The sequence below is a fragment of the Sander vitreus genome, chromosome 18 (genome assembly GCF_031162955.1).
Source record: "Sander vitreus isolate 19-12246 chromosome 18, sanVit1, whole genome shotgun sequence".
NCBI classification, from domain to species: Eukaryota; Metazoa; Chordata; class Actinopteri; order Perciformes; family Percidae; genus Sander; species Sander vitreus.
Window position 1 is genome coordinate 13,745,915 of NC_135872.1, and position 19,795 is coordinate 13,765,709.

The 19,795-nt window shown below is 39.7% G+C and overlaps 1 protein-coding gene across 2 annotated transcripts; it reads right to left on the reverse strand.

Annotated features, from left to right (window-relative positions):
* Positions 1 to 1,123: 1,123 nt before the first annotated feature.
* On the reverse strand, positions 1,124 to 19,165 carry acp1 (acid phosphatase 1). 2 transcript variants are annotated; one of them, XM_078274503.1, is made up of 6 exons: positions 19,068 to 19,165; positions 16,570 to 16,643; positions 15,698 to 15,811; positions 10,066 to 10,127; positions 9,046 to 9,151; positions 1,124 to 1,457 (listed from the first exon to the last, which is right to left on the reverse strand). In XM_078274503.1, exons 1-6 carry the CDS (start codon positions 19,108 to 19,110, stop codon positions 1,380 to 1,382), a joined length of 477 nt encoding a protein of 158 aa, XP_078130629.1. In that variant the 5' UTR covers positions 19,111 to 19,165; the 3' UTR covers positions 1,124 to 1,379. The 2 variants fall into 2 exon arrangements, with proteins under 2 accessions (XP_078130629.1, XP_078130627.1); XM_078274501.1 differs by lacking the exon at positions 15,698 to 15,811 and adding an exon at positions 15,514 to 15,627 and having other exon boundaries at positions 19,068 to 19,164.
* Positions 19,166 to 19,795: the final 630 nt, after the last annotated feature.

The following is a 19,795-nucleotide window of genomic DNA, read 5'->3' on the forward strand; positions in this document are numbered from 1 at the left end:
ATTTCCCAAATGTCAAACTATTCCTTTAACTGAACTTTGTAGCCATAATTTGCTTGTATACCGGAGTGGATTCGTACAGGTTGTTTGGTATGAAATATTAACTAGCAACTACTTTGTGCTTGATTTCAGTACTAAATAAAGCTCAGATTGGACCACATTGTGTCCAAAAGATTAAGATGCACACAACTCACCAAGACCAGAAAATAGATAACATCTGCCAAGATGCAATCCATCTTAGCTTCACATGCAAGTTCCGTCATAGATAAGGCCCTATGACTTTAAGGAATACACCCCCCAAAACTAAATCATTCAACAATTGGAAACCCTCCAGTCACCAGTTGGTTCATCAAACCTTTGACTCCACCTTTGTTTAATGATTTACAGCCCTTTCTCAATGGTCTATCACTCACTAGGATGAACCACAACTTCACCGTGTGGAGATGAATCACACTGAATGGCAATTTGTATTGGCACTGATGAGTCTATCATGGGTTTACCACCAGTAAGTGTTGGTTGGCACACAGCTGGATAACATTGGTGTCTATAAAGTAGAGCTGGGCAATATATCGATATGATATTGATATCGTGATATAAGACTAGATATCATCTTAGGTTTTGGATATTGTAAGTGTTGTCTTTTCCTGGTTTTAAAGGCTGCATTACAGTAAAGTGATGTCATTTTCTGAACTTACCAGACTGTTCTAGCTGTTCTATTATTTGCCTTTACCCACTTAGTCATTATGTCCACATTACTGATGATTATTTATCAAAAATCTCATTGTGTAAATATTTTGTGAAAGCATCAATAGTCAACACTACAATATCGAGGTATTTGGTAAAAAATATCGTGATATTTGATTTTCTCCATATCACCCAGCCCTACTATAAAGAGGAGTTGAATGTTACCTTAATGGGAAATGAGTGAAAACAGATCCTGTTTTCCTATTTCCGTTTAGCATTTAGGCTAGCATTACTTTTGAAGCGTGTCAGCCTTTGACCTGTAAACCTCAGAGATGTCCAGTCATGCATTATGGTCTGCAGGATATCTTCATTCATATAAATGCTTTAACATATTCAAAATGTAAAGATTAATGATTTGTGTGTAAAAATAAGTCTCTGACAGTCATACTCATCATCTATTTTATTAATCACTTGGATTTACAGTCTACAAACTTGTCCACGCAACATCTTTCTAAATGTACACAATGTGTGGTTTGTATAACATTTACTACACTGAAACAAATTTGTTTCAAAAAAACAAATGTGACATCAACAAGAGGGTTATAGTGATGAGCGCTTGTGTGAAACACTCAAAGCATTTTTGGTACATTTTTCATGGTAATCCAAAAGCTTCAGCAAAGATTGTTTAAGGTCAGATGTTAAGAGTTCATCTCCAGGAATGCTTTGCAGCAACGTACACACTGTTCGTACACCTTTTCAAAGTCTTTGTCACTCCCCTAAGAAATAAAACAGAAAAAAGAGATATTAAAATATGTTTCAGCCAAGTACTGATAGCTGAATCATTACATACATCTGTTAGATCTGTTTTGAGTTGCAACTAAACAAATATCAAATACAGCTGTAGTAGATATGTAGGGCCTGTTCTGTGGTGTGGTCAGTTTTACTTAATCACTATATTTTCAGCTCCCCTTCTGAGTGCAAAATTCTTGTTGTGGCGAAGGAATCAGATCCCAGACTGATGTCATCTGGCTTCAACTGTACACTTAGTGTGAGCTTAAGCACCAAACTCAAATTTGGATAAATAGCACTTCCTCAGGGAGAAATACAGTGCCATGAGAAAGAAAGTGGACTTTTTGGAACTACCTACATTCATGCACAATTCATCCACAAAATGTAGTCTGATCTTCATCAAAGTCACTATAATAAGGCATATTAAATTATCTTTACTGTTTCATGATGCAGAAGACGTAACCTGTCAAGAAGGATAACGTGAACCCTTTGGAATTAACTACATGTATGCACATTTTAGCCATAAAATGTGATAATTTAAGTCACTGTAATAGATAAATACACTCTATGTCAACTAATAACACTCAAATAATTGTTCCATTTCGTATAGGCTTCGCCCTCTATGAGCTGTCGCTATTGGGTTAGGGCGAAGCTGATGTAGTCAATGCCACCTGCGACACAAGGGGCTCTGACCCATTGGCCGCTCCCGTCTTAAGTGACGGTGACCGGCCACCGCCCTTTCAACAAGGCCCTACCATGGGCTGCGCGACACGACCTAGCGCAGCGGCAGAATGGGCTCTGCTCTGCGCTCCCTGCTGACCATGTCAATAGACAACACACAGGCATGCGCGTGCCCGCTCGCAGAGCACAGCGCAGCATGGAGCAGTTTGACACACATGGATTCAAAGCTAATAACACAGGGCTACACGCTCCAGTTCGCCTCCCCCCCCACCTCGCTTTGCCGGCGTGCTGGAGACAACTATGTCATCTCAGGAAGAGACAGCCGCCCTGGCGTCAGAGCTGAAGGAGCTGCTGACAAAGGGGGCCATTTTTCGCGTTCCTCTGAAGGAGGAGAACGGAGGGTTTTACTCCCATTATTTCCTCACACCGAAAAGGACAGGTGGGGTGCGTCCCATCCTCGACCTGTCCCAATTCAACTGGTACATCAAGGAATGTCCATTCCGCATGCTGACGGTCAAGCACGTACTGGAATGTGTGCGCCGGCACAAGTGGTTCACATCTGTGGATCTGAAAGACGCATACTTTCACATCCAAATTATCCCTAAACACAGGAAATTACTGCGTTTCTCTTTTCAGGGGGCCCATTTCCAATACAACCGACGCATCAGTCCTTTTTTATCTAGACGATCTGCTCGTTTTGGCACCCTCGCGAGAGGAGGCTGCGCTCCACATCTTGGAAACTGTGCAGCACCTTCAGACACTGGGCTTTGCCATAAACTGGCAAAAGAGCTCACTGGTCTCCCCACAGACAATAGTTTATCTGGGTGTGGGCATGGATTCTTCCATCATGAGAGCCAGACTGTCAGCGCCAAGGCTGGACGCATTGAGCTCGCTGCTGTCACGCATCACGCCTCGCTCAACAGTGTCGGCACGGTCTGTGATGCGCCTCCTGGGCATGATGTCTGTGAGCCACGTGGTAGTTCCCCTGGGTCTCCTCCACATGAGATAGATTCAGAGATGGTTCCATCGTCTGCACCTCGACCCAATTTGCCACAAGTGGCGGATGCTGACCATCCCTCCTTCAGTCGGACCTGGCGTACTGGGGAAACCCCTGGACCTGACGGCCGGAGTTCCCCTGGGCAGAGTGACGTCACACGTGACAGTGTACACAGACGTGTCCCTTACCGGCTGGGGCAGAATGTGCAAGTCACAAGTAGTGGGGGGGAGATGGACAGCTTCCCCTCTCCCACACATAAATTGCCTGGAGCTATCCACGGTGCTGAAGGTATTGATACACTTCGCCCCAGTGATAGCAAGGAAACATGTCGTTGTGTGGACAGACAACATTACAGCAGCAGCGTGCATAAGCCGTCAGGGGGGCGTGCGCTCGGCTGTTGGAAATAGCCAGAAGCCTCCTGCTATGGGCCCACAGTCACCTTTTGTCCCTCAGAGCGGTTTACATCCCCAGGGTCCTGAACCGGGCAGCGGACCTAACATCTCGCTATTGTTCAGATGTTATGGAACAGGTTCGGGAGAGCAACGGTGGATCTGTTTTCCCTCAAGGTTTTTTTTTTCCTCCACCTCATGGCAACAACGCGGAGGAGGCTTTCCACCGGCTGTGCCCGGTACGCGCGTTATCACAGTACGTTTTGCCTGCTGTCTCCATCCCTCCTGCACTGGTGGCAGAGAGGAATGTGAGTACCCCATAATTATTAATCATCATAACAAATATGAAATCATAATTATCACCAATAATGATAATAATCAAGTATTAGGCCAATTCATAATCATGACAGGGTTTTTATCAAAAAATTTATATAAATAATATATTATTTGATACATTGACCTGTCAGTGCAATTAGGAGAGGAGTTGGTCTATGTCCCGCTTGTGGACCTTGTGTCGCAGGTGGCAATGACTACATCAGCTTCGCCCTAACCCAATAGCGACAGCTCTTAGAGGGCGAAGCCTATACGAAATAGAACGATAGTTACGAATTGTAACTCCAGATTCTATGAGCATAGGCGTAGCCCTCTAAGATTCGGGCCACCTGCTCCACTAACATTGGCTGAAGAAAATGCTGATGTTGGGAGATGAACGGGTCCGCTCATGTTATATACAGTATCTGCGGACGTAGTTGGGGCCCGTGCTGGACGCAAGGGCGGGAAAGAAAATCTTCACGACTGCGCATGCACAAAAGGGATAAACCCAATAGCGACAGCTCTTAGAGGGCTACGCCTATACTCATAGAATCTAGAGTTACAATTTGTAACTCGTTTTCCTAATTGTCATATTTATTAAATAATCTCAATATCAAAAATTCAAATAGGAAATAGTGTGGGAACCCCTTCACAATTGACCTGTAAATGTGAATGCTCTATTATGTTACTGGGACAATAAAATATTATATTTTGTTCTAGAAACAGCTTACACTTTGTTTGGAGTAATACAAAACAAATAGCCTTAACATCATCCTTAAAGTGAAGCATGGAGTAGAGATCACCATAATCAGTAGTCGTTTAAGAGGAAGTGTCAGCTAATGCTTAATAGAAGTTGGGAGATGCAACACGAATATGCCCATAAACACAGTGAAATATAAACTACAAAATGTCTTAGACATAAGAAAAATAATGTTTCAGAATGGTTAGGGTCAATGAATTGAAGAGAGCCATTCATGGTCAAGACATTCCTGAAATATCAATATAGTTAAACCTTTTGTAAGGGGAAATGGCCTAAAATTCCTCTTGGCCAATGTGGAGATGTGACCGTCACATGCAGAAAACATTTGGTTTTGATTTTACTGCTGTAAAACTTACTAAAAACAAGGGTTCACTTTCTGTTCCAACCTGACTTTGTATGTTCAAACAAATAATTTAATAAAAACACCAAAACATGCAAATTGTTTTTATGTTACTATTTCAGGCATAAGTAGCTTGTCCCTTTTTTTGTGAATTTGAAGAATATCAGAGCACATTTATGACTAAATTATGGAAAAATGCGGCGAAATCAAAAAAGGTTCACAAAACAGCAAGAGTACTTCTGAAATTTTCACGGTTCAAAGTGGTGATTTGCCAGACCTATCTCCACAGCGCTGCGGAGGAAGGTCTGGCAACAGGAGCGTACACTCCGGGATAGGAGGAAAAAATCAGGGTCAGGGGTTGTTTGCATTTCTTTAAACCAATCACAATTGTCTTGGGCATCGCTAAGATCCGGACGCAGCGAGAGTGGCTCTGCAAAATAGTCTCGGGAAGAAACTTATTTAGGTGGAACATTTGCACCCCGCAAAATAAAACGCCACATACAATATTAAATGAAGTTAAAACTGTTCACGCAATACAGAAAGGTGAGCTATTTAAATTAGCTGGATACATGATTAAACGTAATTTGCTCTTACCAGTGTTATCGGCGTGTGTATTATAGCAAATCTCCACCAATTGGTCCCAAAATGTCCCAGTTAGTTAGTTAGTTTAATGTAAACACAAAGAAAGCGGAAAGCGATGGGCATTAGGCGGAACTATCCGGTAAATGAACCACCGTTGATCCAGAATAGCCGGTTAGCAACACAAATTACAGCTAATGCTGTCATTATGTCACAATGTCATTAGTTTTGCAAGTATTTGATCATAAACCAATGTACTAAAATGTTGACCTGTTGATGGTGCTAGATAAAAAGTCAGAAGACCAAAGTCATTACAATTCATCCTCTGGGGAACATGGGTGTCTGAACCAAATTCCAAACAAATCCATCCAACAGTGGTGGCACTCGATGATAGGATAGGAAGGATATGATCATAGTCGTTAAAATTAACCCTCTGTACAACTTAAAATTAGAGATGGTCCGATACCATTTTTTGCTTCCCGATACCAATTCTGATACCTGAACTTGCGTATCGGCCGATACCGAGTACCGATCCGATACCAGTGTGTCATATATTTTATTATGTTTTAACAACTGTATACTACTATCCCTGTATGGATGTGATATTATTTCTATCTTTGTTGTCGGTCTGGCTCAGGTTAAACTCTTTGTGAAACATGAACGCCCCAGAACTTTCTTTTATTATGCAGTTTGACAGTCACTTACATAACGGAAAAAGAACATAAATAAACTACTTTAACGTAGATTTTCTTTAGGGCTCTTTACGTGGTATCGGATCGGTGCATAAACTGCAGTACTTCCCGATACCGATACCAGCGTTTTAGGAACATCTCTACTTAAAATATATATAATTTCATGACAATCCATCCAATAGTTGCTAAGATATTTCAGTCTGGCTTAAAATGGTGCCATCCTTATAGCCATGCCACTAGCATCTAAATGACAGCCACGATAAGTAGTCAAATTCTGGTAGGTAGGTATTCAGGGCCTTTAAAGCTAAATTTAAAAGTGTCAGTTATGTGTAGTAATGACAATCACATTAAATGGACAAGAAAACATCTGTCTCCATTTATCTTGACACATTAATGGTGACTATCTGGCTCCTTTTTGCTCACTTTGCTGTCTTGCCACGTGGCGAGGGACCACAATTCAATACTGTCAAGTATCCAAACCACATCGACTGTAAAGAACATTCAATCGCCCCTTTTTCTGGCAAAAAGCTACCAGTAGACACACTTCTGCTGATAGCCACCATAAATAAAAGTGGTGTTCAAAGTCAAAATCTGAGATAAATTATAACTGACTACAGTCCCATCAACTGTTGTCCACCACAACCTCCACATCACTGATTAATTGATGACTCTTTTAGGGTTCCACATAATGTAACTGCAGTTGGACACACATACATTATCACAGGGCCAACAGAGCTTTGGCTACACATTTTCCATCAAAACAACTCAAGACATTTTTTTTTATTTTTTATGGGGGGTAATTACATTTTCTCAGTAAACATAATACAACTTTTTTTTTGCTACAGGGCATCGTTTTGTCATTGATTACATGCCACTTTGCAGTAATACAATAGAGACCTTATTTATTGATATTGATTGATTTCAATATCGATCGATCCAACACCAAAGATTCTTTTGTACCTTAAAATAATGTTTCCAAAATTGTTTCAATGGTTCATCAACTCGTTCGAATGAGACATAAGAATAATGGTAATGATAACAGTAATGGACAATTCCGCCTCCAACCTGTAGGGAGACCAAAGAGGAAAAGTGCTTTGGTGCCTACTATAAAAGGTGCTGGTTGAGAAGGTAGCTAATGCTAATGCTTGGTCTATAACGTTAGCTAATTCTTGGTGGGTAACAGAAGATTACGACATCGTTCAACACGCTCAGTTATTTTTAGTATGATTATTTTGACCACGGTTAACAACTCTGGGCTAACCTACGAATTCATCAGTAACGTTAACTGTACACATAGACGACTAATCTAATGGTAATTTAGCCAGCTAGCACACCACTGTCTGTCTGCCTCACTCTCCCGGCGCTGCAAGGCTTCAATCGGGATGACAGCTGACAACAGCCCCGGCCCGGGGACACATCCACAGTCAGCCCCTAGCCAGCTAGCAGCCAGCCACATTCATTACAGCAATCCAAACCAGGTCAGTACTTAACTCCGGTGCTAAGGACGCTAACGGCAGTTTACTGAACCGTCGGGAAACAGACTCAGGCACGCAAATCAGAACAGCGGCCATTTATAATGTTACACCTCTGTTGGAGGTGTGTCGCGATTCTGCCTTGACACAGGTTCGTGGAACTGAGTGTTGCGATTTTGGTAAGTTTAGGTAAGGATTGACCGATACTGGTTTTTCAAGGCTGATACCGATTATTAGTAGTTAATGAAAACTGATAACCGGTATTTGGAACCAAAATGCATAAGTCAAAATTAAGATTTTGGAATGTTCCAACACAAAACTTTGTTTAAATGCTTTAAGAAATGATATAATAAATTAGAAACGTTCAACACAATTCACAGTAAAAGATAGTCAGATAGTGTTGTGGGTGGGACATTAAGTCAGACTCAGTGGTGAGTGAAACTGAAGCAGAGGGACAGACACAGAGCTGTAGTGGAGCCAAAGTACCACACTTTTTAATTAATTCACTTCATCAGGCAAATAAAACAGCGATACAGATAATCTGCAAACTGCCAAAAAAAGGGCCGATAATTGGTCTATCCCTAGTACTGGGCTCAAGGGAAGGGTTCAAAAGCATATTATGGTTAATGTTTAGCCATTTATTTAAATTGAGTTAACAAAGAACCGACAGTACTGTCATTTCACCGTTAGTCAACTCTGTTTTGTTGTGAGAGAATATTACATATTATATTTTTTTGTTATTTGCAGACACAGTTCACTATGCACCATCAAACTGTTTTAAGGTTAGTTTAAAAAGCCCTGAAAACCGATTTTCTCAATCAGCTACCATGAAACAAAACTTTAAGAATGAATTAAGAACAGAACTTCTCTCGCTAGCTATAGTGCAACATTATGAATGTCTTCCAGTAGAGTCTGAACCCCACCCTCCAGTGTAGCCATTCAGAGCAACTATAAATACTCGATTTACAAAGCGGTCGCAAGAATTAGCTCTGATCAAGTATACCCACACTGCTTAACATTGACATGGTATATACACCGTTATCTTTTCTGAAAATACATTTACAATTGATGACAATAGTGTCAAATGTGTCAAAACATGAATTTTGTGTTTCCAATCTCTTCTCCAGATTGTCTATTTAGTCTATTACCACTGATTTCCCCAGTAATATATTAACCCTCTTATGGGGATCATTAGGATAAATTGTGAATGTCCCTCCCAGCGGAGCTTAAAAGAAACTATAACTATATTGCACACATCTGTACAGTATATAATAACATTAAAATCTAACATTGGAGGAATCGTCTTAATTATGATTAAAAATTCTTAACATGAGAATTTACTTGAACACTTACATAATACGGGTCTTCGATGATGAGCTGCTTCTGTGGGTCATATGAACCAAGAAGCTCAATCTTTGAATGGTGGTTTTTCACAAGTTTGGCTCTCCTGTTCAACTCACTGTAAAGACAAGAACAAGCATGTAACTCCAGGAGAACAGAAGAAAAAAATAAGAAAAAACCCTGTCACCACTAGACCAGAATAAAAATCAAGTAATATTATACAGTGTTTTCAGATATGATGTGGAACATCTTTCTTACCCTATATGCAAAGCTGCCACGTTAAAACTTCCAATAATGGACAGAATATAACAACCACATGACAATGACATCCATGTGATTAACTTCCCCCTAACAAACAATGGTATAAGCTTAAATGAACTGAAAAGAAAGTGAACATAACACAGTTTAAACCAATGCAATTCAAAAACTAAAGAAGGTCAAACAATTAATAAACAATTTCAAAGTGACAACAATGAGATAGGTTCTGTTAAAAGAAAACTAAACATGGACAAAGTTCCTTTTGTCTAAGACAGGGTCTCATTTTCTTAGTCTGGTCAGCTTATTATTTGTGGAGAAAAAAACATAATGTGGGAGAGAAAGGGTGAAAAAAGCCTGCCCAAAGAGCAAAGACGAGGCATCCAAAGAACTCAGTAAGCTGCTTACAGATCAGATCTGCCATAGGCATGTGATCTCAAAATGATCCCTAAACGTTCAAAGTATCAAAAAATATCCCTCCCCCTGACCTTTGGAAAGAGCTTAAGAAAGAATATTGCTAATTAAAAGGGAGGCATGTTAGTTAGTAATAGCTCAATGTTACCACCATTTTGATGTGCATGTAAAGGGGTAGCACATATAATTAATGAAGACAGTTAGTAGACAACTGAGTTTGACCCCTTTCAATGCAAATGTGTGTTTTTGATCCCAGGCAACCATTAATAGGTGAGACATCACACCAGTGTTTTTAGCGACTCTGCAAGCCACATTCACAGCAATAATAAACACTGCTGCTGCTGTGAGCTGAAATAACCGTACCTTAAATTGTTCTCATCCATGCAGAGAATGTAGTCAAAGCTCATGAAATCATCCTTGGTTACCTGGAAGTAAAGGAGAAATACAGGACAAAACAAGTATTACTTCTGGCTCTGTGTGGGAACACACAAAAATGAAATAATGTAATACAGTATTTTTTCTGATGCAATTTAGATATGAGGTGGAACATCTATCTTATCCTATATGCAGAGCTGTTATGTTACATACTTCTAATAATGAACAGATTATATAAATGTTATGATAATGAAATCCATGGGAATAACTTCTTCCCAAAGCATTAACAAACAATGATATAAGCTTTTGTTTATACCTTCAGAGAGGGTTCAATGACATACAGTAAAAACCAATCATTTCTAATACAACAATAAAGATAGTTTGGTCATTTAAAGTTATAATCCTTACATTTTTCATGAAATCAAACCCTGTTTTTGATAATATTTATGGCCAGCATTTTTTCAGGGATAGACAATGCATTTACATTCTGTTATTATCACACTACATAGAAGTTTTCATTGTTAGCGGTGCCATTCCTGCACTGGATTCCAATTGCTTTCACAGGAACGAGGGATTTACAGGAAACGAGGCATGCAGGTAATCCAGTGTTACAGTTTTTATTTAATTAAAGCCAAAGTTTATTGTTTACTTTTTTAACCCTATTTTAAGGGTTTCCTGTGGAGTTTTTTTTTTTACCTCTAGTGCAGAAGGACTTAACAAAATTGGCTTTGAAAATGTTTTGAAATGAGGAAAGAAATGTATTTGTTAAACCTCAAACACATAATTTGTTGGAGGAGTAACACTGAATGTAAACATACACGTTGTTTGTCTGTAACTCCTCAGCAAGGTAATCAACTTTACTGTGACCTGCTATGTGGCAAAATGCTTGCACCGTGTGCAGCATGAAATTAAAAATTATTAACTGAATTCGTTGTTAAAATGACTGCACTGCTGCACTGTAAAAAGATGCATGTTGTTGCCATATTTCTAACAAAAAAGCTGCAGTTTTTGATGTATGCGGTTACTGCCAAATCAACCAGGGCTGAAATCTTAAAAATAACAACTTTAACATGATTCTGAACTCACAGGTAACTGATGAAAGGCATCGCAGCTGCACATGTGCAAGCATATGGAGGGGTGTTTAGCAGAGTGATTAATGTTCTCAGATGGTGATGATTTAATGGAACAAGCGGAAATAAAAAAAAACCTGAATAGTTTTGAGAGTCAGTTTATAGGAATGCCAAGATCGAGGCAAGGGCAGCAGGAGCCAAATGAAAAAAGAGGAACAGAAGACAAGAATAAAACTCTGCGATGCTCTCTCACAGAGACAGCTGTGGCCATTCATGTAACAGCAGAGGAGGACTGTTATATATATATACACACACATATATATTATTAGGACTGTTTATCAATCATGTTTATATTCCCAGAGGGTCTGCTTGTAGCTAAAAGATCTGACCAATTTCTCTCACAGGATGGTGGTGATAATCACAGCAGCTGTTGATCTCTCTGCTCATGTCTACCTTCAATTGCATCTCCTTCCATCTCACACACTAACTGAAACAGTGAATGAAAAAAATGCTTTCTGATTTCTGAAATATCTGGCTGGGAGTGAGCTGAGAGGCTGTTACTGTAAATGAGGAACGAGGAGGGAGACACGCATAACAAGTTCAGCAAGTTCAAAAGATAAACCCTTGAGAAAATGTGAAGAAACAATATTGTAAAATTGTGTATAATTTATCAGTAAAAGACGACCTGCATGCTGACTCACTGTCACGGCTTACTGGGACACTTGAATATAACAAAGCCATAGATATTATATTACTACTACTATGACAAGTCAAAATGTCTGCTGTGAAAAAGGCATATTTCCTCAAATAAGTTATTTAGAAAAAAAAATTCTTAAAAATACTTAGCAATAATTTCCTACTATAAGAAGTATATAAACATCTAATACATTGTTTATGACCCACTCTAATGTAGTTATAAGGTAGTGTTTGTTTTACTTGTTTTTAATGTGCTTGTTTATTGTAAAGTGTCTGAGAAGTATAAAAAACTATATAAATAAAATGTATTATTATTATTTGTCAACATCTATAACTCTTGTGTGCATTCATAAGTGAAGGCTGGTGTAAAAACAAATAATGAATGAGTGTAGGAAGCAGTTATAATGAAATATGTCTCCATAGAAGTTATAATTGTTGACAAATATTACATCATTAACACTTCAGTGTCCTTATATCTGCATAATTATAGTATACATGATTATAGTGCGTTATAAACCATTTATTAAATGTGTTTATACTGCTTATATATGCTAAATAGGGGGACTTATAGTAAAGTTACCAAATATTTGAAAATCAAGTTTCAAGAGTCTATATAATATATGTAATATATGACATCAAATGACAAATTAAATGACAGCCTAAAGAGCAACCTTTGGCTGTCTCTGGATTTTGTTATAGTTAAAAAATTGGCAACAACTCAATGATAACACATTGATAAGTATGACATCTAAATTTCAGCTGTATAAATCTAATGTTGGGTTGTTAATTTCTGATAAGAAAATAATTTGTTATGGATTACTTTGGAGCATGTTTGCTTTATTAAACAAACATATTTGTTGATGTGGTTTTCCAGCATCTCCCAGGCTGCCAATACTCACAGCTGCTTTCAGCAAAGTTCACCAAGTACAAAAATTGAGAGGAATATAGGAAAATAGAGCGTGGGAGCAAAAGCCAGTGATAGAAATTCAAGGGTGATAAAGGAAAAAGGGAAAGAGCAAAAGCTTGTCAAAGCTCATTGTGTGGATTTGGCTGGGTTAAAGCCAAGGGTTGTGCCCCCATCCTCGCTTTGAGGAGATTAGACAAGGGTCTGACTGAATAGTTTGCAGAGAGACAAACCAACGAGACAGAATATCTCATGCACCCCCGAGTTCTCTCAAGGAAACATAAATAGAGTGTTTTAAGGACAGAGAGGATAGCCAGCACAGCATTGCACCAAATTCTACCCCAAAATTACTTACAGAAGGACCCCAAACCACTTCATATGCAACTCCCCTGTATACCCTACTACTAACTTACTGATTTACCTGACCGAGAATGTTGCAGATTCAGAATGTAATTACAAAATATCACAATAAAAATGTGGAGTAATCAGACATTAGCGTCATTGACTCATGGCAGTGCGCTACCCACCCAGCCCGTTATGAGAGCTGATCAGCACATATCTGCGTTAATCAACCATCAGAACTGGACTGTGTGTGTGCGCAGAGAGAGAGACAGAGAGCGAGAGCGAGAGAGAGAGAGAGGGGTGTTAATTTCCATACAGGTTTAGTGGCTTGACCGTTAATAGTGAAGTAGGTGATTTGATTTGCGGGGCGTATTTTGGCGATGGAAATGTTATTAGTTAGCAGTAAGGCTACTTAATTAACTTGGGGTGAGTCTGATGAAAAGTGCTGTGTCTGCCCGGTTCAGCTCTGAGATTATGTTATGTTCTGCCTCTGGTTAGAAGTGGTGAATGTAGGCTACAGCTCACAGCAATTTAATACTGTAGCCTATAGTGTCTGGCTTTTATTTGATATATAGTGTTGGCAAATGGCTTTATGTTGAGTTTCCTCTTAGCGAAAAAATAGACACGGAAAAGCATAGCGCCTTTTTTTCGCCAACCTTATTCCACACTACAGTCGCGATGTTCCTTTCAGCTATCCGCACGTGTCCAGGAAAGTGAAGAAAAGTTATTTTGGTATATCTGGCAATCATGTAGCTAACGTTGGAAGCAGGTCAAAGGCGGTAACACTGTCGTTTGTTTATTCAAAGTCAAAGACAGTCCAAAGTAGTGCTACTTACTAGTAACTACACATTTTTGTGGGTCTGAGGTGTATGTTACATTTCAGCTGCTAAAGCTCTGCTGCTTTCTTCGACCCTCTCTGTGCAGTGTGAGAGGGGGAATGGCCAGGAGCTAGACTGGCAAAAGCCAATGTGTGCTTCTTTTACCGATATATATATTTAACAATATCTTTTGCATTTCTAATCTAAACAACGTCAAACTTTGGCACTGCACTTACTCGTGCCCATAGCAAGACACCTGTCAAGTTTGAAATTCATCGGACTAACGGTTCGAGAGATATGCGCATAACACACAGACAGACAGATAGACGTTCCTGCAATTTATAGATAGATATTTAATTTGGGTTAAATACATTGGTTTTAATTTAATCCTTAACTACGTTTGGTCTCCCTTCTTTTGTTGTGAATTTGAGCTGGTTCTGTACAGCGCTTACTTTGATCTCTGGCCTCTACGATCAAGCTTCTACTGCAGAGCCGGTGTTCTGTAGCATTCCAGCTGTGAGATGGCTGCCAAAGTTTACAGTTTACAGCTTGCCTCATTAAGGTTATCAGGTTTTCCCATTAGCACAGAAATATTGCAAACAGGTGCTTTTCACTTTGACACAAAACTCTCTGCCATCGTTTTGTCTGTTAACGTTCCTTACTCTCTATGTGACTCCTGACACTGTGCTGTGACTTGCTGTTGCTGTACGGAGCAGACACTTTCAGTTTATAATTGTAGCATCCATCGTCTGACTACGTATTAATAACATGCTTAAATTAGAGGGTTTTTTTTACACCAGTTGTGTTGGTAATGGTATTTGTACGACTTTTCCCTCTTTACACAAAATGCACCTTTTTTAGTTTATAAATTATTTGTATAGTAATTTTATTACACCATTAATTGATCCCAGAGTCAGGGTTTAAATAACTTTTCATCTATGATGGGGGTAGCAGGATTCATTTAGGGGCCATCCACACGGAAACGCTTTTTGGTGTAAACGCAGGTTTTGGTCGATCGTCCAAACAAATCCTGTAAACGCACTGCCTGAAGACGCACTTTTTTGAAACCTGGTCCCAGGGTGAAAAAATTTGAAAACTTGCGTCTTCGTTTGGACGGCGGAGTGGCATACTTTGCGTATCGATGATGTCATCGCCACACCCCTCGACCTCTAGCCTTCAACCTCTTATCCCGCGACGACATCTCATAACAACAACGGCGGACTACATGCTTGTGTAGTTTCTGGTTTCCTTGCACTAGCCATTTTCGTCGTCTTCTTCTTGTGTTTGGTTTCTTCTTCTACTGTCTGTTTGTATACAGCGCACAAGCTTTATGCGCATGCTCAGTCTCCTCTCCGTTTTTGGTGAATTTCTGTAGCAGAAACAGCGCCACCTATAGGCCTGGAATATGAAGTAGCATGTTGAGTCATTCACAAATGGATCCGTTTGGACGCTAATATTCTTGAAACAATGCCAGGGAAGACGGGGGAAGAAAGATCGTTTTGGTACGTGTGGATGAATCTTTAATGAAACAGGAGGCTTAAATGGAAAATCTGAAATTGAAAATGTAAAACTTATTACTTATGAGCCACGGGACATCTTGTTGTACCTGTCGGGCCCTGTGGCTCGTCTCAATACCATGCTTCCTTAGGCAGGCCAGACCACGGGCATCCGGTGAGCTGTCTATATTCCAGTCAGATGTGGCACCACTGTCTATGACCCACTGCAACAACAGAGAACAAAAAAGGGGGCTCTAGCTACTGCTAAGAGAGATGTATAAGTGGGGGTCGTACCTGCCTGGCCACATGCTTCATGGGCACGCCATGACTCTTCATGCAGGCTTGACCGCGGTGGTCTGGAGGGTTTCCTATCTCATAGGTGGAGGTGGCAGCACTGTCTATCCTCCACTAGGCAGAGTAGAGCACGGGGAACAATGACACAGCAAAAATGATTCACTCTCAAGTACAGTCAGATACTGTATGTGGAAGGTGATGCAGAATTTGCAGCACAATGTTGTACTCTTGAGGACAGGAGTGAGACTGAAAAGTCGGAATTTAGGACAAATGTTCTGAAACACATCCTGCCCTCAGTCATGATCTTTAGAGGCTGCAGCTGGGTTATTATGTATTATTAGGCCTAAAAATTATTAACTAGTCTACTTCAGTAATCTTACTCCAATTTAGACATTCTTATATCAATGTATTCTATTTACCATTTCACCCACAGCGTCATCATTCCCCACCAATACTTTATATATGCATATTGCCATACTATCAATAACCAGGTGATAGAAATATCTTTTTTTTTTATAGTTTGTGATTATTACCCTACTAAATCTCATCCATGGATAGTTTTTTTTTTTTATTATGTGCCACCAATAATTACAGTATCTGTTTCCCACCAACATCAGTAACTAACAGTGGAAGCATGCTTTGAAAAATGGTAAGTAGTAATATACAGAACATGTCATTTGCAACAAATGTAGTTTCTATGTGCTTGATGCTTTATTTCTGGTGCTAATTTGATAATTGTGATTTTGAAAAAGCTCTCTTTGGAAATATATTAGCCGAAGATTGTCAGTATATGTCATATTGGGCCAATTATGGTGACCTGTACTATAAATACTGTTTTGTACGATGTAATAATAAATGAATTATGACATTACCTTATCAACAACGCCAGCATCGGTTGCCATCTTCCTAAAGACTGCTTCAGCGATGGGGGATCTGCAAATATTTCCTGTTCAAAACACCATGACAAACTTTAATGCCATGTTTAAGAAAAAAAACATGTAAACTGCAACACTTTCCAGGGAATACACTGTATCAAAATATATGGTGCTACATCATTACACCAAACGTTAACTGCAACTTCTGAACTTGTTGAGTTAAGTTCCACATACGTTTTGCAAGGGTATAGTGTTACATACAAACTACAAACACTTTGCTGATAAGTAGGAGTCAAAACATATAGACTGTGTATGAGAGTAGGGCTGGGCGATATGGAGAAAATCAAATATCACAATATTTTTTAACAACTACCTCGATGTCGATACTGCAACGATATTGTAGTGTTGACTATTGGTGCTTTCACAAAATATTTACTAGGGCTGTCAGCATTAACGCGTTAATCGCGATGCGATTAAGGGCCGAGCATAAAGCATAAATTATTTTTTTTTTTTTTATAAAATCGCATGCCGGCATTTATTAATTTATTTTACACTTCACTTGGCTTTGCGTCGTGCCTAACAGGCTACTATTTTGACCCTTTGTCGCACCGTTACTTATCATCAAGCTGCGATATTTCCTCCTGCTGCAGGCTGCAGGCATGATGGTGAAAGACAGCAGCAACACAACTCTGAATGGCGCTTTTTATTTTCCAAAACTCCCAGACGGCTCGTAGACAAGTCGAAAGCCCATTGTGTTAAGCCGAATTAAAATAGCACGTCAAGCCTGAGCTACCACCTACGAGCTAATTAACGTAACTCAGGTTGATGCTACCGACTAGCATGCTACCCACTCAGGCAAAGCACTATTTTGGAGAGTGTTACTCGCCGACCTGTGGATGAAACCAAATCCCAAAAAATTACTACAGCTCTGGGTGGCAACTAACTGCAGACCTGTCAGCATCGTAGAAGACTCAGGTCTTAAAGACGTACTACGGTTGGCATGTTCTGACCTGTCTCATTGCCGTAGGGGGACAGTAGTTTTCACGCATACACAGCCTGTACGACACGGAGAAAGCAGCCCAACTGGAACTGTTGCAAGGTGCTGCAAACGCTGTCTCATTAACCGGTGATCACTGGATGTCAGTTCAAGTCAAGTAAAGATGAGAATGGGTCAAATTCGGGACGGACGAGACGGGGGGGGGTGTAACATGAATATTCAGGAATTCAACTGTCTGTCATGTAAACCCGAAAATACAAATAAAAAAATCAGCTCAGCAGCAGCCATTTTATTATACATGGAGTCATCCTCCCGCTTAAAGAAGGATGAGACCAAAGTGTTGGTCTCTACAGTTGTGCTGTTAGTTATATGTAGTTTGCTGCTAGCATGCAGCCTGACGTCTGACTCCCCCCCATGTGAAATACCAAACTCCTTCCTACATACATTGCAAAACGCTTTCTTTGCATCAGGTGAAAGTGCAGTAATCCAGGGGTATTTCCCTTAAAATGAGCCTCCATTTCAACAATGAATGAATGAAAAATAGCAATGCATATTATCAAAATTCGCACCTAGCCGCCTACGTACTGTAGCAGCCAATGAGCAGCAACAGTTTTTAATGTTCTATCAGACTATAGCTACTCGAGAGTCTGCTCTTGAGACTTTGCTCTAATTTTCGGGACAATTAGGGCAGGATTTGGGATTCAGGATAACTGCTTGGATTTCGGGATTGTCCCGAATTTTTCGGGACGTCTGGTCACCCTATTTTAATCATGTGATAAAATAAGCGATTAATTGCGATTAACTATAGAAATTCAGCGATTAATCACGATTAAAAAAAATTATCGTTTGACAGCCCTAATATTTACACAATGAGATTTTTGATAAATAATCATCAGTAATGTAGATATAATGGCTAAGTGGGTAAAGGCAAATAATAGAACAGTTACAACAGTCTGGTAATTTCAGAAAATTACATCACTTTACTGTAATGCAGCCTTTAAAACCAGGAAAAGACAACACTTATTACGCCATATTACGATATCCAAAATCTAAGACGATATCTAGTCTCATATCACAATATCGATATATCGCCCAGCTCTATATGAGAGTCATAACCAAGCAGCTTTCACGATGGACTCTGACCTGTCACAATCTGACATGAGTGAACTTCCGGGATGCTGTGTCACCAAAACTGCTCGCGTCCAGGTATTGTAACGTTACTCAGCGTTTCTATAAAAACACACTAAACTGTTTTACATTTTAAATTACCAGTTTACTAATTAAAGTGGCTTGAATAAAAGGTTTATATAAAAGCTCACCGCAGCGACTTAGCTATTGTTACATTTCAGCTGACGCTCTTAAGTAAACCTAACAACAACTAAAGAAACTACTAAAGTCTATAAAAAAAGGTATTCTGGTCGAATGTGATATTCGTTTTATACTGCCACACTCTAGGAAGATAACATGAGCTTATTTGGGGTAAAATGATGTCTCTTACCCAAGCAAACGAACAAAACCGACTTCGTACCAGTGGCCGCCATGTTGTTCTGAAGGGTCCTATATGACGCCGCAAGTGGTGGCCAACTAGTGCCTGAGCAAAACGTTTTGAAGTTTGAAAAACTCCTGTGGATTATTAAGGTAGTATGAAAATGCTGCAGATATGATAGTCATTTGTTTGTGCTAAATTTGTTTTACGTTTAGAGAAATCCCAAAATTAAAGGGGAATACGACCTAAATTTAAAAAAAATCCAATATGTTATTTCTATGGCCTAGAAAAGTTCAATCAATATTTATGAACATGAGCTAGTCTCTCTCAAAGCCAGAAACAAAGTTGTTGGCGTCATAATCCTCAAAGGAATAAGTAAATGAGTGTTGCCATAACAAACTTGTGATGTCATCAAGTACAAAATCTGGAGCTGCTCCAAAGACAATGAATAGAGCTCAACAGTCCCACCCCTCCTCTGAGAGACCTTGGGTTCCGGAAGTAAATTTCCCATTCATTTCTCCCATTGACGTCTGGAAAAACCCGTATATAAAGAGTTTTAGACCATGCCTTAGGCTAACCAGGTGGTACGTGACTCATAAGCATACAACGTATCATTTCGAGTAAAAAAACTTACAGAAAATCCCCAAAAAGTCAAAGGTACAAGACATATCGTCATCTCAGAGCGAAGGAACTACTCATCCCATAAACCACCGCGCACCACTGAACAAAGGAAGCTAACG

Bases quoted from the DNA above. Each gene is read 5' to 3' on its own strand.
- acp1 (XM_078274503.1), bottom strand. From the start codon at position 19,110: ATGGCGGCCACTGGTACGAAGTCGGTTTTGTTCGTTTGCTTGG. The intron at 16,644-19,067 runs GTAAGAGACATC...TGTTTTGAACAG, and splicing joins GGTTTTGTTCGTTTGCTTGG to GAAATATTTGCAGATCCCCC. The intron at 9,152-10,065 runs GTACGGTTATTT...TTGTCTTTACAG, and splicing joins ATGGATGAGAACAATTTAAG to TGAGTTGAACAGGAGAGCCA.